The sequence below is a fragment of the Montipora capricornis genome, chromosome 9, assembly GCF_036669925.1.
Source record: "Montipora capricornis isolate CH-2021 chromosome 9, ASM3666992v2, whole genome shotgun sequence".
NCBI lineage: Eukaryota > Metazoa > Cnidaria > Anthozoa > Scleractinia > Acroporidae > Montipora > Montipora capricornis.
The window spans coordinates 24,475,010-24,501,162 of NC_090891.1; the positions used below are offsets into that span (position 1 = coordinate 24,475,010).

General features: G+C 38.6%; 1 protein-coding gene across 1 annotated transcript; it reads right to left on the reverse strand.

Moving 5' to 3' along the window:
- Window positions 1-2,125: 2,125 nt before the first annotated feature.
- On the reverse strand, window positions 2,126-24,811 carry LOC138016966 (transmembrane 9 superfamily member 3-like). Its single transcript, XM_068864155.1, has 16 exons — window positions 24,611-24,811; window positions 22,636-22,831; window positions 17,208-17,312; window positions 17,087-17,104; window positions 15,479-15,639; window positions 15,238-15,315; window positions 13,874-14,005; window positions 13,606-13,772; window positions 12,842-12,936; window positions 10,912-11,042; window positions 10,241-10,380; window positions 8,831-8,899; window positions 8,169-8,315; window positions 7,472-7,555; window positions 6,426-6,502; window positions 2,126-4,622 (listed from the first exon to the last, which is right to left on the reverse strand). Exons 1-16 carry the CDS (start codon window positions 24,692-24,694, stop codon window positions 4,555-4,557), a joined length of 1,752 nt encoding a protein of 583 aa, XP_068720256.1. The 5' UTR covers window positions 24,695-24,811; the 3' UTR covers window positions 2,126-4,554.
- Window positions 24,812-26,153: the final 1,342 nt, after the last annotated feature.

A 26,153-nucleotide genomic window follows, 5' to 3' on the forward strand; every position in this document is an offset into this window, starting at 1 on the left:
ACGCATTTTATTTTATGGCTCTGTTTGGGATGAAGAAATTCCGGGTATATAGCGGAAAACACGATGTTAGGGAAAGCAGGCTTTGACATGGTATGGAGTGCCTCGCCTTCTACCAGCTAGTTTGGCTGTGTAAAAGCAAAAAGAAAACGCGAAAGACAGATAGGTTATGTGGAAATGAAAAATTAAAAGGTGTTATTGGCTTGCCAATAAAAAATTTTATGCATCTCAATAATTAAAATTTATAATGCATACATAATTATGCACTCAGCAAAGTGTGACGTAGTCATTCCTGGGGAGGAGCAATTATCAAGTATCCCCTATAGGGAATTTCTTGCATTCCAAGAAAGCGTGGTATATATTCGTTCGCTTTTCAAGCTCGACTGATCTCAGTGGTTGTCAAACTTTTTTACCCTCTTCCTCCCCATTGCCAGGTTCCCCTATTTCTTTCTTTCTTTCTTTCTTTCTTTCTTTTTCTCAGTTTACTTCTGTGGTGGGCTTTCAGATCCCTGTCAATTCTTTAAGTTTGTGATGTAATATTTTCATTGTTATTAAACCGGCTATGTGCTAAGGCACATAGCCAGATTTCTCCAAGTGGCCTGTCTGTTTTTCTCCGCCTTGCAAACCGAGCTCTACAGTTTGGCGACTCACTCAACCTCATTTATATTGAGAGGCATAAATATTACTCAGTACGAAAAAGGCACACACATGCAAGTTACATTGCACGAATTAAGAAATAAGCTATAACACAATTTGCATACCAACCAATATTCACATAAAACTTCTTTGGGTGGATGATCTTTATTAGTACTGATGAGCTCTATTCTTCCATGCTATTTCCCCGCGATTTCGTTTGGTATACAAGAAAAATAATGGTTCTCAGTTGCAAAAAAGTCGGATGTGTCTGACTCGTGATTTAATTGCTGTTACACGTGGGAGAAGTGTTTGGCGCTACAGTGGTTAGAGCACCCACTTTTCTTCAATATGCATATGGCCCCGGTTCGATTTACAGACTCTGCGTCATATGTGGGTTGCGTTTGTTGGTTCTCTACACTCGTCTTCAAAAACCAACATGAATTCGCGTTAATTTCTACGTACAGTGTCCTCAGTTAGTGCTTCAGCTGTAGACGAGATGACACTTAAGAAATACATTTCATTGATAAAAACGTCACATTCGTTGCATGTATAAGTTCCTTTATGTCAAGGAATGATAAATCAAGTGATACGTGATCCGCATTAATGGAACACCTACACTGCAGCACTGTACCAGAAGTTACTCATATGATGCTTGTTTATAAATTGTGGCGAGGGAAATTCCCATGAAAACAATTCTCTTGGTAGCGACCTCTGGCCAACTTTGTGGACAGTCAACTGCTCGCCCGTACGGGTTTCGTTTCGTGTCAAATTCCCCACTATGGGCACCTATTCTCTTGTCAAATGCCCGGGGTATGCCCGGGAAGGAAGGGGGAGGGAGGATGGGCGCACTTGGAATTGACTGGTACTTTACCAGCAATTGTCTCTTACAGACACCTAAAAAATTCAGGTGTGCAACTGAGCCATGAAGCCACTCAGTTGGGAGTAGGTCATTTTCTTAAGCTCATGTGTTCGGGTTGAAAGGGATTTAATGAATGAAATAAATGTATAAATTTTGAAGTGGGTGTCCAGAAAAGACAATTGCTTAAATTGTCCAGATTAGTTTGAGGATCACTTCTCCCTTCCGAAATGACAACGATGGCTAATTTAGAGCTTTGTTCCAGGTATTGCAAAAGCAGAACAAATAAGATCAAATTTAGTAATTCTTGGATTTACACCCGGAGCTTCAGCTTCGTAGGAACAGCTTCTTTCCTCTTCACTAAAGATCGAGACCCCAAGGTTCGTATTTTTCAACAGATCTGCTCACATCCCGCACAGAATGTAAGTCTAAGCCTTGAGTTTAAAAATGTTGAGCGTGGTCGTGAAGTGTGGCAATCGACCTTTCCCATTCTCCATCATGTCTAGTTTCCTACCGAGTTTTTAAACTTTTTGTCAACGGAAATTGACGTCTAGGCACGGGTTCAATACTGATTTACCGTTATCCACAAAAATATCAGTGTTTTAACTAATAAATAAGTAATGATAATACACCAAGTTTCAGTCAGCGTTTAATACACTTTCCTTTAAATGTTAAAATTCGTCTTTTACAGTCGTTAAACAATGGTTTGATTGGCTAAAAGAAACGTACCCTACATGATAGAGAAAATTTGCATGCTTACTTACAAGCATTATTAATATTATTTTAACGTACGGGAGGAGATGAACAACGAAATTCATCAAAATAGTACCCCAAAAAGTGAACCATTCTTATGAAAGGATACGCTCCCCTTTCAGCAGATAACTTTGGCGATAAACCCTTCATTCAGTGGATAAAAGTTTTAGACTGCGACTAACTGCGACGTCTTCTTTCAACGCCACTAGGTAGTAAAGTTCAACAAAAATAGTCCAGAAATCGCCAAAACATGTCGATCGTGTTAAGACCTTTGGGTTCATTACCAAGTTTTTTTCCAGTTGAGGAAATTACGACTTAATGTCGACATAAAGTTAAGTTTACATAGCTCATTTATATCGCGTGGCTTTTCAACTTGGAGTAGAAAACAAGTGGTTGAGTTCATTCTTTGGTTTTGCAAGACAATAGTTTCCGATTGCCTGAAAGTCACATTTAAACGCGAGATTTACAAACTAACATAATTCTTCATTCAACAAATCTACAGAAAATCAATTTACGGCTACCTTAAATATGTAGCATATTCACAACAAGAGCTAATTTTTTACATCTGCGCCCAGTTGTTCGAAAGCTGATGAACGCTAACCAGAATAAAAGATTCGAGACTGTTTTATTTCTCCACTTAAAAATTATGCACAAGACAAAACCGTTAGGCAAACATTCTGGATGCAAATCTTTGCAAAGTAATGTTAAATTTCATACAAAGCTACGATCATCTCAATGGCTTTGCCGGAAGCTCCAGAGGGGGCTTTCATGAAAGAGGCCCTGGTAAATTTCGAGATGCCCACGAAAAACTTCATTATTTTTCTTTTGCCGATTGGCGAACAGGGCCGCCACCTCGAACACATATGGAAAAATATATTTCAAAGCCATACAACTAAAGATGACAGGCCCGTAGACCTACCAGCTTAGCGACGGTGCATTGAACGAACACAGGCAAAATATCACAGATAAAACAAAGAAAACAAGCAACAGATGTAACGCTTGTCGCTTTTGGTCCCCTTACTCAGTTTAAGAACTGACTTGTGCTCTCTAACTGCCGATAAAAATTCCGAACCTGTTCCCTGCTGTTTGAGTCCTACAAATATATTTTGTTGTCCCGTTCCCCATTACTTTGTTTCAGCTCATGTGTTCTCCAATTCAAATTAGCCATCTTCCCTTAAGGAGGCTCGAAACGGTTTCAACACTTGGATGACTCTCTGTTTAGATCGAAGCAATAATATATAATCTGCAAGTGTTTCTGATATTGTAATTTATTTATTTAATTTATATTGGCTTGATGCGAAAGCGTTGTCAATTAATAAATGTAGATGTAGATGTAGAAGGACGCTACAACACTGTATCACGCAACAGCAATGTTATGGTACCATATGAAACACAGACTATTTCCAAATAAGATGTGGTCATTATTGTAATGTAATAAGTTATCTTGGCAACAGGAAAGCCCAGCAAAAACACCCTATATTTTGGATTTAGTTGCTCATAACTCAAAAACGAACTAGGTGACCCCCCTTTTTTATTGCTGAAACTTTCGGCAAAGTTTAAACATTTTCTGTCCAGCGGATTTAGAACTACCTTAAAAAATCAAAAAATTAAGGTGGCTCTAATCCACTAGACAGAAAGTTTTATCTTGCCCTTCTGATTACTTTTCAGAAATAAAAAATGGGGGTCGCCGAGTTCGTTTTTTAGATATAAGCAACTAAAGACAAAATAAAGGGTGTTTTTACAGGGCTTGCCCGTTGCCACGGTGACATATTACGTCACAATAACGACTGTATGTTCATTTGGTACCACAATATTGCTAATACATGATACACCGTTGTGGTGCCGATCCAGCGTCACTTGGAAGCGTTGAAACTGGTTCGAGTCTCCTTAACCCACCCCACCATACCCAGAGAAACGGTATTTGTTAGGGTAAAACTTCAGTGTTTTGAAAAATACGGACTCCTCCGTCAAGGATAACCGGGAGGAGGTGAGCCTGGTGAGGTGTGTTGCGTTATGCAGCTTCAACAGCGGCTTCCAGAATTGCGGATTAAGAAAACAACCAAAGAACCCTTTCCCTCAAACCTAAATAGCTGAACTGAACTCCGCCGAATGAGCCTTACAGTTGAAGGTCCAGCTCCATAGACGACGATGTTATTTCTAATGCGTCATCCGCCCTTCCATTCATTGAAGTAGTATTTCCTACGAACGCACGTTACAATGTACTTGAATGTGCCTATAAATACAGATAGTTTGTCGGTGATTTAAAACAGCCATTGGCTCCACAGTAATGTTCTTGTTGGTACTTTGTTGCGTTAATCAATTTTGACCGTTGAGTAGATCTTCCTGACGAAAGCACTTGCCCCAGCGTAGCCGAAGGTTCCTAGGCAATAAGGAAAATAGAGTTAACTGAATAGAGTGTAATGTGAAGTGCTAGTGTAATGTGTAATGTGTAATGTGAGTGTAATGTGAAGTGCCATCAGCTACAAAATTTACAAGAAGGAAACAACATAAATTTTGTGCCAGCGAAAAACATTTTGGGGAATTTTTGCTGCATAGATAAATAACTAGTGTCATTATTTGCCGAGAAGGACAGAAAAGGACAAAAAAATTGTCCGGAACTAACTATATGAGGGGGCGTGGTCCAGTTGTTGGGTGCCAAGTCGCTGAATGCTGTTTAAAAATAGCCAGGTGATCTGGTGACGTAATTTGGAGGAATGGGAAGAAAACTTTTAACGCCGTATCCCACAACCGCGCGCGGCCTTAGGTTTTGTTTCCAAATTTCCTTCAGTATTTCCATCGCCAAAATTCAACAGATCATTCCGTGTCCCCCACATTTCCTGTTACTGAATGAACATTCAACTGGAAACTGAATTCGAAAATAACATTCAAGGCCGCGCGCGGTTGTGGGATACGGCGTTAAAATTTTTCTCCCCAGTCCTCCGAATTACGTCATCAGATCACCTTGGAGAGTAGTGGTAGTCAGCAGCTAACATAGTAAGATAATGGTTTGACGCTGACGATTTTTTTATGTTTCGTTCAACATCAACGAAAGATCAAAAAATAGTCAGCGTGAAACCCTTATCTTACTCGATGAATGCTCTTGATTCCATTCCCACTCTGACTACAAACTGGGTTTTTCGTGTAGCAGCTCTGAATTTAACTCGACCCCAAATTCGTGCACACTGCAGCGAACCGTTTGTCTCCAAGTCAGTGGGGTTTGCTATAGCTGTTACGGGAATTTAAACGGTTACTTTTCATACTGTACACAGGCCAGGCTGACGAAAGCACTCGCCCCTGCGTTGCTGAAGTTCCTAGGTGATAAGAAAAATAAATCCCTAGTGTCTGTGGCGGTGTTGTCGAAAAAAACGGGACGGTGAAATCTTCCCATTCAACGTTACCAGATAATGTTAGAAATAATCTCTAAAATATTTAAAATTCAACAAAATCTTTAGGTCAGTTTTTCAGAAAAATCAGTTTTTTTAATGTCTCTCTTAATTTTTTTTTCACCTACAGATTTTTTTTTTAATGTGAAAGACAAACGTTTTAAATTAATCTGAGTTAACATGCAAAAAATGAAAAACATTCACCGTCCGGAAGCAGAGACATAAACGAGTAAAGTTGCAAAATCAGGACAAATGAAGGGGTTACAAGATCAGATTTTACGCATGCGTCAACCGCTCATTCGAGTGCACGCGCGAGTGGAGCTACAGGCCAACACAAAGGAATTTAAGTGACCATTAAACCGTTTGTGAATTTTCGTAGTTTTCGTGAATAGGAGATGTCATTTATATTCTACATATATAGGAATTAAAAGAAAGGAGAGCGAAATTAGCGATATTTGTTTATTTCTGGTGACCCATTTTGAATCGTGAGCTGACGCGAGCAGCTTTTAGAATTGCCTGTGCGGCTTACGCGCGCGCCATCAGCTGGAAACCCTTTCGAGCCTCCTTAAACTGAATTATACCTCGCAGAGATGCACTGTACAATTTTCCAGCTAAGTGAGAGGATCACTGCTACCTTCTTCCGACTTTGTCTCCCCAAGAGATAGCAAAAGTCCAAAGTTAATGGGAACAGATGAACAATTTGCAATGAGAAAAACTGTAATTCGCCCTCTTTTCATTCACGTGAGTATGGGACGAACATTGACCTTCAAGAAATAAATAGGTGAAATCGGCCAACTTACCACACATGATCCCAAGACCAACACTGAAAAGCGCCATGTAACCGAAATAGAACGTCGTCTGAAAGAGACCGTACATTCTGGAAAAGATAGAACGATAATTAAAAGACTGTTGGAATTGAGTTCAGAGAGAAGGTCGAGGATGCGATGGGGATTTCAAACATATGTAAAAAAACATTTTTTGTTAATTCAAATAGACCGAATGCATAAATGGCGGCCAAAAATTTATTCTTTTGTTTATGTGCTAATTAGACTCACTAGCCTCGCTCTCAAGTAACATTTCTTTTGTATTTTGTCCATACAAACCAGGCTAGTGAGTCTAATTAGAAAATAAACAAAAGAATATATTTGTTGGCGGCCATTTATGCATTCGTTCTATAAACAAACCGTACCCTGACAGGCACGGACCTGCAGCCACGATCAGTATGAATATACCACAACACCTTAAGTAATTCTTTTCAAAATGTTTAGAAAAGAAAAGAAGAGAAACGGAATTCGTTACTTCAGAGGTTGGGCGATAGGCAAGGTGACTGACTAGATCAGCTATCACAATAATTGCCCAGTTAAAGTAAATCCCAATCAAATATAAATCGCAGTAATGAACTAATACACTATTGTCTGTTTTCCAAATTAATCAGAAAAATCATTTGCTTACTGCGCCTTCAATAACATGCGGACTCTTTAATTCAAAAGTCAACCGACAAATGCGTTTTTCGCTACCGTCAATCAAATGTTCGACGGCTCCTCCCAGCTTCCGACTATGTTGACTGAACTGGGCTCAACGATGTGATTTGATTACTGCACGCTCGACAGAAGTCGGAAGCTCGGAGGAGCCGCCGAACATTTGATTGACGGTAGCGAAAAACGCATTTGTCGGTTGACCTTTGAATTAATGAGTCCACATGTTATTGAAAGGCGCAGTAAACCACAGCTCAATTTCTCACAGCTGGCACTATTGAAAGTGTTCACAGACAAGATGTAGGAGATGTGCTTTTCCCACGGACACAAGAGATTACACTTAAACGTTTACAACACGATGTGGGTCTTACTTGGTCTTGAAGAAGAAGTAGTAAAATGAGTAAAGATACACATAGCCTGCTGTAGAGGCTGCCGATAAAAATGCTGTCCATTGCCTGATAAGAATAGGGACAGCAAGAGTTAGTCAACACATTATTGCATCACTGTGATTGAAGGGATCCGTACGCAGCTGTTACAACGGTTCTCGGGATTGGTTTAAAAAACAATGGACACAACTCGTCTTTGATGTTACCGGGAGTATTTTTTGTCGACTAAAGCATAGACTTCTCCATCGGTCAATTCCGGTCCAAAACGGCTTTTGTCGGCCATTTTTTCTCAGAGCTGCAAAAATGTTTTCAGGTCGCTTTATTGCCGAAGCGTTCCTTGACCATATTAGGGGCAGCAGGTATATGAACTGATAGCCTGTGTCGAGCGAGTCGATGAAAATGCTGGGAAATCTGATATCCGTAGTTCAGTTTTAATAATAACATTTATTATAAACCACTATGAAAACTGCGTCAAGTGTTGCCAAGCTGGAAATTGATTGCAAGCGTCCAAGCGTTCAGAATTAAATGAAAATTTAACAAAACATTTGTTCCATTCGCGCTTGTCGGATACGAGACTGGTTATAGCCACCAACTCGGCACTTCGCGCCTCTTTGGCTATTTTGCCATCTCATATCCAACACACGCTCATGGAATAATTGTTCATTATTCTCGTTTTACTTACCATCTGTAATCTTCCGCATTGAGAAGAAAATAAGTGCACACAATGGTAACACAGACTGTAACGATGGTCAGAATAAGGAATACCAACATCATAAAACCAAAGACATAGTAAATCTTATAAGCCCAGAAAGATGTGAAGATGAAGTACCTGACAACGAAAAAAGGATGCAATCATAATACATGTACAGGCAAGAAATTGATTTCCGTAGTCTCTCTAGCGATGAAAAAATACAGTGTGGTAATTCTACTATGCAACTCGTGAAATACATGTATCCCTGAACGTTATGTGTAAAAATTAAGGTTTCCCTTTCTAAGGGAACTTTTTTAAGCTTTGTCTTGTTAGCCCGTGTTGGGTGAGGTTATTTTGTCAAGTTTTTTATCTCGTTTCCTTAACGTCACATTAATCATGTCTTTCACAGGATGAGCCCAAATTTGACCTCGAAAAATCACTTGCCACATTAAGGACAACAATAAAAACCTTCTGCAAGCAAGAACTTCAGAAACCAGTCAGTCCTTTAGAACAGCAACCCTTGATGATTAAAACAACAGTAACACTTCATGTTTTGCTTTTCTTAGGCACTAGGAATTTCTGTGTGTAACTCCTTGCACGAGTCAACATTCACGACTGATAGTATTGTTGACAATGACAGTAGTGACTCTTACATTTCAATGAATATTGAACCGAAAGGCAGTACTCCACCAAGGATTATAATAACAAGTGGCTCCATGAACCTAGAACAAAGCAAAAGCAGTGCACATTACACCAGTGTTAACAGGGGCAACTGAAATAATGTTCAAAAATAATTTTAAATTCTACAAGTGCAGCAGTAATTAGGGAGTGTCTTCTCCTTTTTCTTTGGCACAGACAAAGACAGTGCGGGCCATTGGTTAGGACGCTTGTCTTGAGATCGGGAACTCCCGGGTGCAAAAACCGTTCTGACCACTCGTTGAACCACAGGCACCCCAAGCTCAGTGTGAGCACGGCCCACAAAAATATAAGGATTTGGATCGGAATCCCGATAAAAAGATTAAGAAGATAATTATATGAAAACAACCTCAATTAAAAAGCCTAAACTTATTGCCATTGTGGATAGCTTCCTTCCTGTGTGGTTGTTTTCCAGATCCGACGCGATTTGAGCCATTTTTCCAATTTCTTCCAACGGTCGAAGCGGAGGCCACTCTTGTGATAAAGCACCGTCTTTGAAAGCTGTTTTGTTGCAATATTCAACGGCTGCGGTTGCTTGCAGGACTGCTATCTCGTTGATGGTGGGTTGAGATGAAAGTTCAATCTTTGTCAATTGATTCTGATGTGGAATTGTGACCGTGGGAACATTTTATCCAGGAATATTTGACTCAAATTGGTGGCTCCTGAGAATTTAGTCTCCAGTCTTGGGATTTTATTATAACTGTTGACAACCCAGAAATTGAAAAATGGCTCAAATCACGTCGGATCTGGAAAATAACCACACAGGAAGGAAGCTATCCACAATGGCAATAAGTTTAGGCGTTTTAATTAAGATTTTTTTCATATAATTATCTTCTTAAGCTTTTTATCGGGATTCCCATCCAAATCCTTGTATTTTTGTCAACCATGTTCACACTGAGCTTGGGGTGCCTGTGGTTGAATTTGTTCCTGGTAGTCCCTGGTTCAACTTCTCAGCTGCACTTGTAAATAGCAAACTAGCTTGCCTCCGGCCAGTTGGGATTCCAAACAGTTGTTGTTGAATGTTCTATTCTGTCGTGATTGTGTTTCATTGGCCCTGAAAAGCCCCTACATGTATGGGTAATGGTCAATTAAATAATGTATTTTGTATGTGTGTGTGTACAATGTGATAAATGAAGTACAACACTTCTGTTGATGAATAAAAGCAATGTAGGAACGTCTTTTATTGTTGCAGATGAAACAATTTGTCAAAGATGTAGATCATCACAATCAATTTTGAAGAAACCACCACCCCACTCCCTCTCCCGAAAAAGTCTGTGTGCATTTGCATGGTCATTGGTGATCTCTTTAAAAAAAAGTGACTCATTAATAATTTATTACATGTAACTGCTTCTTTAACCTTATCTTACCACTTTTTCTCTGGTATGGGTCTGGGAACTGTGTTAACTCTACAAGGAACGTCAGGAGCGCCATGGAGATTTCTCCCCAGTACAGTTCCCACAAGGGTTAATGGCATAATAACAAAGACAACAATGGCAGTAACAGCAACCTAAGTGAGAAAACCAAAGACACAATAAACCCAGAAGACTAGCCAAGCAATAACCATTTTCATCTGAAAAAAATAATGTGAAACTAAACAATATGCCTGTAAGTGCACATATGGTACAGATGTACCATAATAATTTTTTTACTTGGGTTGTGTTCTGGGGCCGAATGCCCAGCCGCCAGCACAGCTCCTTCCGTCTGAACTTGTCGAGCTGCGCCCTCAGCGATTCAGTCTCTGGCTGCAGGAATCGGTGATTAGCAAGCCAGATATATTTATCACATTACCCGTAATTTCTTAAAGCGTTTTGGACACAGGAGCTATTTGACATTAGAATTAATGACTGATAGTATTCAGCCAAATAAACGTGTACCTGACCAAAGGAAGGATATGGGTGAAAGTGTACCAGTTGTGGGTTTTCATCAGCATCAATAATGTGCCAGCCTTTGGAGTGGTCACCTGTATCAACCACACTACAAAGTTGTCAAACATGCATTACAATGTATAATACAAATGCACAGAATTTGCCTTCCTTACCATCGTGGTGAATGGGATGGCTCTAGATGCCTGATAATAAATGGCAATGAAATTGATCATAAATGCTGTGCCACAGACAAGGAGCGGAAACAACACAGAACTCAACACCATCTGTTTAATCCACTGTCTCCCTAAAGAATGTTTAATAACACAAGAATTAATAATAATTAAATAGACGTAGCCAAGCCTCAAAGCGGAGCAATCAAGTTATTTATTCGTACAATAAGTTAACCTGGCTTGAGCCTGCAATCTAATCCAAAACCAGTACCTGGTCAGTGATCAGCTTAAAAAAAACAGCTGCCTTTGATGAACTCTAGGCTTGAGGCCACAATATGGTCATGTGATACTGATCAGCGAATACCTTGTTTTGACATGTGTCAAGTGACCAGATATCAAAGATGTACACTGGAAACGACTGCCATGTTAGGCATATTGATTATTATTATTATTATTATTATTATTAAATAATAATAATAATAATAATAATAATAATAATTATTATTATTATTATTATTATTATTATTATTATTATTATTATTATTATTAAATAATCATTATTGGGCAACTTCTTTGTGAATATGCGCCCACAAGCAATACCGCTAGCCATGATTGCCATGAGAAAATCAACTCATGGGTGCCTAAGAGTATGGTACTCTGCTTGGCGGAGCTCCGCCATCGCTATTTACCCCGAATACCTGAAAGCTCGGAATACCTGAAAGGTATGTGATTTCATAGGCTAAAGCAATGTACTACACCCCTTTAAGCAATACATTTGACCTCCCTCTGTGACAAAACAACTGCAACAATAACATTGAAATAAACACTGCCATAAGATTTCCGATGGCAAGAGACCTGAAACAACCTCACATCTTACAGAATTTGATGAAAATCCGAATTTATAACATGCAGTGGAGCAACCAAATGATGGGTTCTATGTTGGGGCTTCAGTATGAATCACTTAATTTAGTTTGCTGATACAAAGCCCATGTTCCACGAGGAGTGAAAATGCTAGATTCAGCCTTCTGGAAATGTTATGAATAAGACACTCTAATCTTGCCTGTTGACAACATGACAAAATCGCCAGTACAGAATGGTACATGTATGTTATAAATGGCTGAAATTTCTTGATTTCTTTCTGCTTCGGCTGTTCTTTGTACGAACATCATCCACCGATGTCTATGTTACAGTATTCTCATTTAATTGATAGTTTTTCATACATTTTCTGTTGCTACACTACTGTTTCACCCGCCTCTGCCTCACTGGCTGCTTTCACTTGAAACCAGTTTGTCTGAAGTCATGCTACAAACTACATGTGGATCCGGCAAAAATAGACATAACGCCAATGCTACTTCCATTCCAACAACCTGATCCAAAACATACATGTACTACCAGGGGTTTCAATAGAAGCCGGTTACCAGCGGTATCCCGCCGCATGCTTTGCCTCACACCGCCGGCTAGTTTGCCTTGATTTTCACTAAAACTGCTATCAAACTTGTCATACTGCTGCCTTCAATGGGCTATCATAGACGGCTATTTCAGAAGTTATTGAAACCCCTGTACTACCCTATAGCTATGCCACCTGTTGAATTTATTTGCAATTGTAAACATTAAACATTGTTCACAGGTACATTATCTGGCTGTTTCAGGCTTGAATGTACCTGTCTGACCCAAATCAATAAGCCAAAGTTGGCCTCCCATTCTGCAAGGATTTGCTAGCTAAGGTAAGATAAGGTAAGGAGATTATATTTACCAGAAATGCACTTGTCCTAGTCAAAAGGTACATTAAATATACATTAAGAAACACCTTTTCGATATTGTATAATTATGTTTAGGTCCACTGTTTCCTTAAAGTTTCCAAGCTGTAATTTTAGAATCATTTTATAGGGGCTTGATATTTTCAGGTCAACTATAATGCACAAGTTGCACACACCTCCTTGTCGAGCATAAAGGCTGCCACCCATGAATCCATTGACTGGAGCAGTTGCAGCATATACAAATATTGTTGTACTCAGGATAGAGCCACGCCTGCAAAAAGAACAATCAAGAGAATTAAATTCAAGACTTGAGTGAACACACACAGTGCTGAAAAGAATCTTCCCAACTCAGCAGGGAGGAAATCCTCACAAATCACTCTTGTTAGCCACGCCGCACACCAGTGGCTCAGTTGTTGAGCATCGGGATGCCATGCAGGAGGTCCTGAGTTTGACTTCGGCCAAACTCAGGGTCTTAAAATAACTGAAGAGAAAGTGCTCACAACCCTTCCCTGTTCACACAACCCTGTGAAACGTAAAAGAACCCAAATGTACTATTCGTAAAGAGTAGCACATGGAGCTCCCGGTGCTGTGCTCAGGCCTCATTTCAATCATTCATGTGCTGAGTGAGATAGCTACAACTGTAATGGACTAATAGCGGCTGCCAGCAGCACCTGTATAATTTATGCTGATGTCCGATCTCACCAATAATTTGAATTAATAATTATGCAAATTGAAAATGCGCTATAAATTCATTATTCACACACTGCAAGTTGGATAGGATGTTTATGACCCAGATAATGCAAGTGTTGGCTTACATTACTGTTTCTAATAGGATTGTCCCTATCAATTTTTTGGAATACATTTTGATGCTCTGTCATTGTGTGTCCACCTACACTCCGTATAATATGACATTAAATTGTAGCACTGCATCAAAGCTTACGATGTGTAAAGGTCCCCCATAATAGTAAAGACAATAACACAAGCTGCAACAGAAGAGAGGTGATATCCCGTTCCGATCAGGCTGGTGAACAGCAAACGGTGTGATGCAGGTCTGAACACATCACCATGAACCTGTTTCCAACCATACTCGTCCCCAAGGTCTCTTTCCTAAAATTCAACAAAGAACACAAGATTAATTTAACTTGGCTACGTGGCCATTGCAAAAGTACCGGTAAGTGCAAGGCAAATACATGTAACTACTTCCTTACCATATCATCCAACTCGTCATCCTTGCTGTATCGTGCATAATCCTTTCGCAGCGTTCTCATCAAAATCATGGAAACAAGACCAACCAAGAAGATAACCATCATGAAAGAATTGAATATTGAAAACCAATGTATCTGGAAAAGAGAAGCAAATAAACTTTTAATAAAAAAGCAGGGATCGAAATAAAATTTAAAAATCCAGTCGCAATTTTGTAATGAGATGTTAAAAATTTAGTTGCAAGTTCACAAATTTTAGTCCTGAAGTGTACATTGTATCACATAATTATAATGTAATTGTGGGTCACCGCACTGTATTGTTTTGCCAGTGGTTTAAAAAAACAAAATAATTTTATGACCTTGCAATAAAAATATTTAATGTGTAAAGAAACCACTGAAAATGGTTAAATGGCAGTGTGCATTTAAATTACAACTAAATTACAGTATGATACAATTTTGCCCCGTGTCTTAAGACTGAAACAAAAACTACTTTGTGATTTTAAAATTAATTTCTTTGTTATCTTAGCAAAAGTACATTACATTTAGCAGAAAAAACAGTCACTGTTAACCCTTTTATTTTGCAACAGCAAAGGTGAAAACTACATGTAGTTGCAAATTTGTGACTCCTAAGATAATTATTATTTTTTTGTCACAAAAGGAAAAAATGTTCAGTTCTAAATGTGGTCACATTTCAAGCTCTACCAAGGAGTAAACACTGAAAAATAATAAACTATTGCTAACTTCACAAAAACAATGTCATATTTGTATTTAACTCAGCCTCATTGCTGTATTTCTGAATGCCAGCAAATAACTAAACCATTGACTACACCCACAAGCCCTGTTGACAAGAATAACACTGTACAGTAATAGTACACCACGTGCACTGAAATACATGTACGTAGGGCTTAAAATTAACGAAAAAAAATCCAATCAATTTTGCAAGAAGATACAAAAATTTTGTTGAAATTTCATAAATTTTAGTTGCAAAATTGTCGAGCTGCATTGTGTTAAGTTGTCAGCAGTTTAGCAAAACAAAATATGACCCAGCAATACTTGTGTGTAAAGAAACCGCTGAAAATGGCAAATGATCAAAGGAATGGAGTTGTGCATGTAACATCGTAGCTAAATTACTCTACCTTCAGATTAAAAGAAAAGTCATGGTGAGAAACAAAATACTTTTGTCACTTCTTTATTTATTTTAGCGAAAGTAACAGCAAAGTGGCAACTGCTAACCCTTCTGCTTCGAAAGAGCGAAGGTGAAAACAAGTTGCAAATTTGCAACTTCTTCAGATATTTTAATCACAAAGGGAAAAAATTCAGTCGCAAACGTGACTGTATTGGCCACAATTTCAAGCCCTGTAAAACATTACCCTATGTTGGAAGAAGCTTGGATCAAGGTATTTGTCATATCTCCTTGAAAAATCCACTTTTGACTCAGTCCACTTTACCTGGATAAAAATTAAGACATGCTTATAATGACTTCTTGTTCACATTATGGGAAATACATAGAGAATATCTCTGGACAGCACATCTCCAGTGTATCTCAAAAGGCTAAGATCTGACCACATAATTATAAAAAATAATTATTAAATGCTGCTTTATAGTGCATACTTCATAAGTACAGCTGATCTTTGAGTTTGGCACGAGCTTGGCTTTTGATTCACTTGTTAAGCTGACATCAACAATCTGGTCACCATTATAACTTATATCAAACTTTTTGTGAGTCCAAATATAGTATTCATCCTTGCTTTCACCAATCTCACCAACAATACCTGAAAAAAAGGCAACCAAATCTTAAGGGGAAAAAGGAGAATGACATTAACAAAAATAGGCACGCAATGCGTACAAGTGGTGAGTCCTTTGGAATATATTAGGAAGCAACAAGTTGTGAATCCAAAAAGAAAGGAATAGAATTTAGTGCTGCCACAATCGCAGAATCAGCAGAGCTTCACAGACAAAGTAGAAATTGTTTACGGAAGCGCTGAACAATGGTTTACTGACACTTACAAAACTGTAGTTGAGTAGCTGCTCCTAGAAAACTAGAATTTCTCAAAATGCATTTTCCTTGGAGATATTCGCATCTTTTATTGGCATCTTTGACTTAAATATTCGAGTTCAAATAAAGTTTATTGTACTGTTGACTGCGCCTGATAACATTAAGGATTCGGCTTTTTCTGTGATTTACAGTATCTCGAAATTCTTTGTTCCTTGATGGTTTAATTAAACATGAAAACTGCAACAAAAGTCAAGTGGGATTTTCAGAAATACTAGAAGCTTTGATTGTATTGTGAAAGTCTGACTTCGCAGACATTCCAGCTAGAAATCTATTTTGTTTACGTCATCTTCCCTTGAATCGCAATGTGCAGGTAATTTCCAGTGAAATCTGATTCGCTTACATTTATAGCATGACACATTATAACATCACTTTTGACAGGTGGGCAGCAGTCAACTCGACAAGAAATTGTATCAGGCATACCTTTTCCCGTCCTAAAGAAAAGTATGCGTGATCACTAGGCAAGAATGTTAACACCATTTCTGCGGTTGAGCATTGCTCTAGCAAAGTAAAAAAAAAGGCGACAAGTGGGCCGCAAACAGAATAACTGTACAATGGACATCAGTTGTTGAAATTCAAGAAAATCCTACATTAGTTTTGTAATCCATGCACACGCTGCAGGCCTACAATCTTACACTCATTCACTCCCCCACTAACTCACTCAGACAACCCCAATGACAATAAGGGTACTACAGTTACAGTGCACTACCCACAAAAAGTAGGAAAATAATTAATAGGCTCTTCAATGGGAAATAAAAGAATTACATGTACATGTATGGTATTTCCATGGATGGCACATTCTCTAATAAAGATTAATTAAGCATGAGGCAATTTCCAAAATAAAACTATTAACCCTTGACAACAAATAGCATGTTGAACTTTCTATCAGAATTAAGCGATGTACATGAAAAGGAGATTAATAATTTTATTAATAATTGAATCATGCAGGGGATGTTTCTTGGTTACCTGTATTCAAATCTTGTATTCAAAAAATCTTGTATTCAAAAATTGTATCTAACAGAAATTTTAGTCTCCTAAATATAAAGTGCATACACATACATGCCAATTTCAATGTACATATCAACAACAACAGTACTGTAATGCAAAATCATGAAGTATTTTACGGAACTTAATCACTTCTTTGCAACTCAAACAATGACACTCACCCCAAATTGGTAAATCATCTGGAAAAAATAGAGAGTAAAATAAAGTGTGAGATAAAAATGGCAGTGATTTGACAAAAAAAAATTAATGATTACACTTACAAGAAAGCTTCGCTGATCTTACCTATGTACATTTGATACCAATAATGATTCTTCACAGCATAAACCAAAGCTTCATAATTATCTTTTGCTACATCCATTGTACAGTATCCCACAGGTGGAGCATTGACTAATAATACACACGAAAAAAGAAAAAACAAGACACATTAGGAGAACCCTACCGATGAGTTGGACAGAGTAACCTAAAACAGTCATGTATATAAGAGGCCCTCTCCAGGTAAAAAAGACACAATTTATCTTTGAGTAAAATTAATACCTGTGGATGCTCTTTTACCCCTAAAAAGTTCTCCATTCCAAAATAAAATCATCTGGTACTAGACCTACATGTACATGTAGATACTGTACACGGGGTTCGCACACTTTTTCAGACCAAAAATTCAAGGACTTTTCAAGGACTTTCAAGGGCCAAATTTTGAAATTTCAAGGACCTCTTTTTTATTTACGTCGATGAATTTACCCATAAAAATGGTCTGACAGTACAATTCTTCCTCATTTTCTGTAACGTACATGCATGAAAATAATGTACGTTTGCATGACTTGAGTGGCTGATTATTTTCACCGTAGTTTTCAAAGATTAAAAATGCGGGTCAGAAAAGAATTCAAGGACTTTCAAGGACCAGGAATGAAGAGCAGAGATTTTCAAGGATTTTCAAGGCCTTGAAAATGCACTCTCAAAATTCAAGGGTTTTCAAGGGTTTTCAAGATGCGTACGAACCCTGTGTACAAGTAGGTGGTCCCCTCAGGGGGTTAACAGAATATTATATTTGAACAAACATAGCTACCAGTTGGTAATCCTGTTACCTGTGAGGGGTTCTCCAATAACAAGAAAAAAATAATAAATCATCTGGTGCCAGACAGAGTAAACCTAAAAGTGGTCCCCTCAGGGTGCAAAGGCATAAATGGGGCATGCTTTTGAGCAAACATACAGGAAGATTGATGCTGGTAACCCTATTCCCCCCCCCCCTTCCCCCCAAGGGGTTCTCCAATAACAAGCAAAAAATAATCAATCATCTGGTGCCAAACAGAGTAGGTCTAAAAGTGGTCTCCTCAGAGGGCAAAGGCTTCAAGGGGGCATGATAGATACAGGTAGATACATGTAGATACAGGTGTAACTTTATGTACATGTAAAGTGGTGACCAACACTTAGCAAAAATGCTACTTTACAGGATGCCCACTAAAAAATAAAGACATACATGCAAAAAAGATTAATAACAGAAATTTCTTATTTAAAACGATTATACTACACTACACTACACTACTTATTAATCGGGTGGAAACCAAAACAAATATTTTAAAAATACTTATACCAACTTTGCAAGTTTGGCCAGACTATGTTGGGTGTTGACGTGAAATAAACAACATATTTAATGCTGTGCATCACTGCATACAGTGTATATATTAAAGGCCCATTTCATCCATTGTTTATGAAAACTATACAAAAGAAATTAAAGCTATAAACGCAATTTCAAACGTGTTAATATGTTTAGGTAAACACAAAGGCGTGCCTGTGTTTTGCGTGTGCCTTGGTCGCTTATCTCTGACCTGTACTGCATAATTATTTATGTTTAAAGCTCACTATCATTAAACTGGATTAAGCTGACTTAAAACGCTTAACAAAATAATCACTATTGTCTTGTGCCATCCATTACATGTATGTGCACATTATCAAGAGTAGAATTCAACTATCTCACCGCAAAATAGCTAAAGGCGTCCAGGTCTACATTCCGTGCTGTTCACCCTTGGTATACCATGTATAATTACATGTATTCTTTCTTTGCTGAATTAAGTTCCTAATACTAATAGGTGCATGACCTTAATAGCACATGCTTATAAATTGTGATCAACATAATTACCTATCTTGAACCTGACAGCTCTTCAAGTTAGATAATATACACTGCATGCAGAAATTAAAATAGTTCTTGAACTCATATAATTATATGAGAACAGACCAGCACACTTGTCCGGGTAAGTGTGCTTCCAAACAAAATTATTCAAATTTCCATGTGTAACCTCTCACGCGAAAACGTTCGCTAACAGTTTCCTGTTAAACAGCTGAAGCCGTTGGGTACCCATTACTACAGCGTTGGGAAGCATTGAGAAAGCCGTTGGGATTTTTCCTTTACCCATTGAAGGCCTTGAGAAAAGCTGTTGGCAATAATGTTTTATACACGGTTGGAAGCATACCCTGAGTACCAGAGGTTTTTTCTCGCCACGGCAGACAGAAATTCTTCGCTTCGCTTTGGCGACCGAAGGCCAACAGCACGAGCAGCAAAGCCACGAGAAAACCCTCTGCTACAGAGCAGTTTCATTCACCGTTCTCGTTGAACTTTGATCAATTTTATCAGATTACATTTAAACCAATCAGCGAGAACCAGCGAGCATCTCCCACTGCGATCACATGGACTGGCACGTGAAGACATGACAGATCTTCATCAGCAACAACCCCGAAGAGGTTTTCTTGGCACATAAACCGGCGTCTGGAGCGGCTTCCTCCACTTTTCACTGAGGATAAGTGCCTCCGGGTTTGCATATATAAAAGAGTATCGACCAGCGAGAGCACCATCTTGGTCAGCATCGTCGCCAGATAAACAAGTGCACGAAATCCTGCGATGCTTCAATTCCTTCATTTGGCATTCAATTAGGGTATTTCATGGGCAAATAACAATCAGAATTGGTCTTTTCTGGGTAATGGCTGTAGCCCAAATTATCATGGAGCTCTGCATGTGCACGCGGAGCACCACTGTCAAGAAAATATGGTAACCCATCCATGCAAAAAATCTTGGTTTTATAGGCATGACGTCATCGTTTGTCCGTACGTCAGACATCCACCCCTCCATGTATGCCAATGTGACCAGTATCATGCTAGTTTACAGCATACATCTTTGATATTGGACATCCATGTTTCGATCAATTGACACCTGTCAAAACAATGTATCTGCTCACCAGTATCACATGACCATATAGCAGCCTCAAGCTTAGCACTCACCGAGGTCAGTTGACTGCTGACCAGGTACTGGTTTTCGATTGGATTGCAGGCTCAATCTAGGTTAACTCTCCTGAACATAAGCGAGGCTTCATTTTTCACACGCTTTCTGTGGCTCGATGTGGCTACATGGCCATACTACATCAACTATAGATGTAGTTCTTACACAGTCAATGCTTCTTGTGTTCAGGTGGAAAACGGTTTGGAAGATGTTTTCTTTCTGCATTTTTCGCTGGTTCAATCCAGTTTGACAAATCTACACAGTTATACAAGTCAAGCATCAGAGGGAAATAAACTTAAAGCTAAGCGTTTATTTTTAATTTGCTTAGAGCTGCTTTTTTCTCTGTATTGCAATTTTTGGCATATCTTTCAATGAAATACATCAAAATGTGGATGATCTCATTTTCAGAGATAAAATTAGTGGAATAAAGTACATCAGTATTTAAAACTCTTCTTTGACCTTGAACTGACAAAGTTCCTTTTTTATGGCTTCTAATTTTAGCGTGATTCCTATTCCCTGGCTATTGACAGTTGACTCTGAAATGGCTTTTTTCCTTTTCCATTCGCTTGATGAGGGGGTGCTTGTTTTCTTGCAGTTCAAGAAAACTTCATTGCCAAATTGGTGAATTCCAAAGTAAATTTTACTCGAAAAACCCATCTCATATTCATCGCTTCGTGATTCATGCGATACCCGTTTTTAGCGTAAAATTTACCGTGAAATTCACTAGTTAGGCAACAAATTTTTCTATAGAAGAAAGCAAAGAAAATGATTTAATTATTAAAGCAGCAACCAGAAACATCAAAACGTGGACAATTCAAAACCTTTTATTTTCACCAACCCTACAGGCAGTAAGAATAAATAACCAGGGAGCTCCACTTGTAGGCTTCGCTAAATCTATATACAGTGTACTGTAGTTCAACACAAAGTCCAGGAATTAATTGAAATAACAATGATTTCCCGAATCTTGTTGGTAAAACCGCCAAAACATCCTTGCTGTGAAAAAAAAATCACAATTCCATCCCTTTGCTCTGCGCTTAAGTTTTCAACACCATTGAACATTTCGAGAACTTTTTTATGGCTTTGTCCAGATCTTAATCATTTAAAAATCTTTCAGCGCATGAACAAACACCGACATCAAAGTCTGCCATCTCCATCATCACCTCATCAAGCGACAAACATTTCACATGCTTTCTCTATTCTTAGAAGCCAATCACTGTGTCTGTTAGATTAGAAAACCTTTGGGAGGTCGTTAGGAGCCAATCAGCTTTCTAGTCCCAATTCTGGACTAGGTAGATTTAAACTGGTTTGTCATTGGCTCAGTGCTCTCAAAGAAATTGCACTTTGCTCCAGATGTTGTCTTCATGTGTGTTAAACAGAAATTTTCTGGCGGAACTGTAGACGATTTGAGCTCGACGACACTCATGAAGATCGCATTGTTTGTTATTGTTTCAGATCGGCATTACATTTCACAAACATTCTCTGAGCTATGTCATCAGATACTCAATGAAATTGATAGCATGATCTGATGAGCATGACGTCCATTTTGTTTTATTCATTCCTAACAGTGCAGTGCTGTTTAGACATTTCTGCCACTATGGCCTTTTCTAAAGTGGCTCCCCATTTGAAAAGCAACTGCAAAGTGTTGAGTATTGAAATGTTTTGGCTATCAACTTGATACAGTGGCTTTTTTACTGGTTGAAAGTGTTGGGAAAAGGTTGAATTTGAGATTAAACATCGTTTTAGGCCTAAAAAGTTATTGCTCCTAATCAGTCTTATCTGAATCCTAATCTTAATCTCAATGAATTAGGAACAATGACGGCCTAAAACGATATTTAATCTCAAATCCAACCTTTGTCGGTTAGTATTCAGCGTGTGGTGGGGTCATACGTGGTGTTTAAGTGTTTGGCTGTTTCCTGGTTTAGTAATGCCCCGCACAAATACAACTTGCAATAATTGAAAACACAATCAATCTTTGTTTGAGGCAAGACCCAATCTCACTACAGAATAAGATATTGAGCCAAGCCAATCAAAATTACAGGTCTAAAAAATGCTTCCCCAAGTCTTGAAAACTGGGGAGAATAATTATACAGTGTACATTGTTCTGGAAAAAATAAGGGGACAAGCCTCCATCAATTCAATGCAATTTGGGCACATCCCAGGTAAAGGGACAACCAACATTCATGTGATTTTAACCCAAAAGAAATGATCTGTACTTTACCTTTGTGGATTTATAGAAGGCACTTGATTGTGTGCTATGGAAAATTAATGTGTGGCTGTGTGGAAGCTGGCTAGAATGGATTACGGCAGTTCTTTAATCAATGATACATGTACATGACTTTGTGCATTGATGACTAAGACTGGTGTGGCTCTCTTGAGATTCTCTGTGAGCACTACAGCATTTGCAACACTGATGTAAAAAAATTAAGTATTATAATTATGTGTACAAACCTTTAAATGCTATATCAATGCCACTGAATTCAAGCTCCACTCCTTGAATGGCCTCTCCTAGAGTCTCATGGTAATGACCAATACTCTTTTTAGACCCACTGCAGAAGGGAAGTGAAAAATATGTGTAGGTTTCTTGTCTGTTGTGGTATGGTCCCACTGTGTTCATCCACAGCACAACCTCTTCACCATCTTCATACTAGAGAAACAGAGTACAAAATCACGCATTACATAAATTATTACTTATGGAGATAAGGCAACCTTGTGCTACTGCGGTGGTAGATGTACATAACTTGACACTTTTGCATCCAAAATAACTAAAATTTCCCGTTTGGCCTTGTACAACAAGTAAATGTAATCGTTGCAGTTTTGTCATAAATACAATGACACATGTACTGTAGTTCTGTATACAGTCCATTAAAATTTTGTACAGTCGCTTCAATAAATGAACTCCCCATCTCAGTTGAGGCTTTTTTTTGTCTACTTTATTGTGGTGCAAAAAGGGCATTGGGAAGTTTTCTTAAGTCTGATTGGACAATATCTGACATATGTTTCAATGCGAACAGGCCCCTCATCACCTCAGACAAGCATTTCTGGTTGAAAATTGTCTTCTCTGAAGCATTGTAATGGAAGGGAAAGTAGAACTAGATCCAACTCTTCCAATAACCCAGACAATGGGCTTCAGACCAATACAGACCCCAAGGACAAATATTTCCAAATGTCTGTGATGTGACACAGACTGATTGCAGATCAAGTCATCGATCGCAGACCATTAAAGTTCACATAAAAACCAGGCTTTCAAGGACTGCATATCACGGTCAAATGAGATCAAATGAGAACAAACCAGTTTTTTTTCATAGTTGTGGAGAGACGAAAACGTGTGCAGCCAGCATACTCCTAAAAAGGATTTTTTGAGGAAGAGTGGAGAACACACTCAAGCAAAAACGTGTATGATGCTCAACCGGCAAATTGAACAGGTGACACTGGTCACCAGCAAGTGCTCTTACAACTGTGCTCCCTGGAAAGTACATGTACCAGTTTTTCACTAATGGAGTTTTTGTTGCTTCACACAGTTGCCATGGTTGCACTGGTCAGCAGCTTTCTTATAGTAAGTACATGCACCCCTTCCAACTTTCAAAAATAGAAAGGGGTGGTTTTTGCTTGTTGATAATTCCTAACTTACTATAACATGAGCATTTCATAAAAAAAAATCCACTCACAAATCAATCACACTCTTAAGTCTTGGATATAAATAATTTCCACAACAATTTTGGAATAACTTTGTTCATTACGAGTACCTTTTCATATAAAAAAATAATTTCATGTGAAATCATTTTTAACCTAAAGTCAGAATGAAGGCAATTACAAAACTGGGGTTTCAAGGGTCTACAGGATCGACTATCATGAGAGTAATTTACATGTAGACGACATTAACACTCAAAACAACCACATCCAGCAGGCTTTCTCTCTAGCCCTAGTTGAGAGCACCAGGTTAAAATCTTTCGAAGATGCCCTCTGAAAGTTCTTTCGCGAAACCGTTGCACCTAATCGCTAATCATGACCGTAAACAAACTTCTTAAAATATTAAAGCTTCAGATTGTAGCTGTGTCAAAATTGAAACCTGATCGAAACACCTAAAATACACTGAATTTTTCTTTACAACGTTCAAATAAAAAAGATCTGAAAGAACGCAACCCTTGGAATAAACCGTTACACTTTAAGAAATGGCTAAAGGGTCAACCATAAACAAGGTATAATATAAAGGCTGTGTAAGCTTAATGTAATTGTACGATCTTCTTTCGACGATTGATAATGTATTTCAAGAACTAAGAGAATGGACAAAAAAGCAATCGTACTTGATTTTTAACAAATTGGGTGCCTAGCTAAAACAGCCTGCTTCCCTCAAATGAATATCAAAACAACTACAGAGTCATGATATCAGACCAGAGAATAGATACTATGTAATGAAAAGACCTACTTTATGCGTGTGTTCGTCTCCTGTAATGGAATGGAGGCCCAGAATAACCAGCAGAAATAACGCAGATGTCTTTACAGATTCCATATCTGCTATAATCAGCTACATAAAGAAGACGATGTCTTCTAAATTCTTGGATGAAAAGAAAAGTATAGTTCAAAGTTTTTGGTAATGGCGGCCACCGGAATAAAGAGCGCCTCTACAAAACAAGGGACTGGGCGCTAAGCGCCACGTCAGGACGACGAGCGCAGAGAGTTCTGGGATACTGTTACTGATAAATGGACACCCAAACAGTCCCCTACCAACCTTGGTGTGCTCTTAGGTTGTGGGCAACTGTGTCTGTTGGTGTGCCAAAAATAATTTTCTTTCTTTTATGCCTTCTTTAAACCACTTAAAAGGCCCTTTAAATTCACGTGTACTCCTACCTTAATGCCTGTTACGTCGGGGAAACATTCCGACACATTTCGACGCGCATTCGTGAGCATCTGAGAAGGTACTGAAGGGACAGGACTTCTCACATTTACCAACATTTGCATCATTCTGAGGAGTGTCGAAGACTCTGTTCTGAGAGCTGCTTCTCCACTTTAGATACGGCACCTAATCGTTTCCAGTTGTTGCTCAAGGAGGCTGCTCATATCCGCTGGGAAAATCCCAGTCTAAATAGGCAGCTAAAGCGGGCGGCGCTAACTCTATCTTTGAGCTACATTTATGTTTTAGTGTTGGTTTTCTGCAGTTTTTGGTGTTGTTGTTGTTGCTGTTGTTGTTGTAAGTTCTTTGCGCGCGCATTATTCGATTGACGGTTTGCATTTAGTATTGTTGTAACGTTTACTGGTAATTTAAATTCTAACTGCAATGTATTAACGTAAGTTCAAATTGTAACATTGACTCAAATTCAAATTCGCACTGTAACGAACACTTGCAACTAAAGATGATCGATTTACTAACCTTATTGCCATTGTGGGCACCTTCCTTCCTGTGTGGTTATTTTCCAGATCCGACGCGATTTGAGCCATTTATCAATTTCGTGATTGTCAACCAAAATGAAATATTTTTAAGATTTGGTGTAGCAGGATTAAAAGTGGTGACGAAAGGAATAATTTTCTTGGCTGTTTCGAGTTTGTTTTGTAAAGCCGTATTGCGTATTGAGAATTTTATTTCGGCTAAGATATCCTCGGATTGCATGGACTAACATTGAGTTCAGCAGCCGCCATCACCACCTTTGATGCCTTGCTCCGCAATAAAAGAAACAGACTTTTCCTTAGACCTATTAAATGCATATCCAGGTCAGATTGTCATCCAAAAAGACACCCAAAAGCTGGTCTCAGAAATGCGAAGGATAGGCTGCTCGTTTATGAAAACTTTAAATTCAAAGGATTCATTTTTTTTGGTTAAATTCAAGGACAGCCGGTTAGCTGCAACCCAGGTTGACAATTGTTTAATTCTCTATTTAATGTACTGATTAGGTAAACAGGATCACTATGGGAGATAAACAGGTTTGCATCATCAGCAAACAAGATTGAATCAAGCAGGGAAGCATTGTTTAAAT

Coding starts and splice junctions, on each gene's coding strand:
- LOC138016966 (XM_068864155.1), bottom strand. CDS start 24,694: ATGGAATCTGTAAAGACATCTGCGTTATTTCTGCTGGTTATTCTGGGC. Junction 12,937..13,605: donor ATGGGGGACCTTTACACATC/GTAAGCTTTGAT, acceptor TTCTTTTTGCAG/GCGTGGCTCTATCCTGAGTA. Junction 11,043..12,841: donor CCTTTATGCTCGACAAGGAG/GTGTGTGCAACT, acceptor AACATTCTTTAG/GGAGACAGTGGATTAAACAG.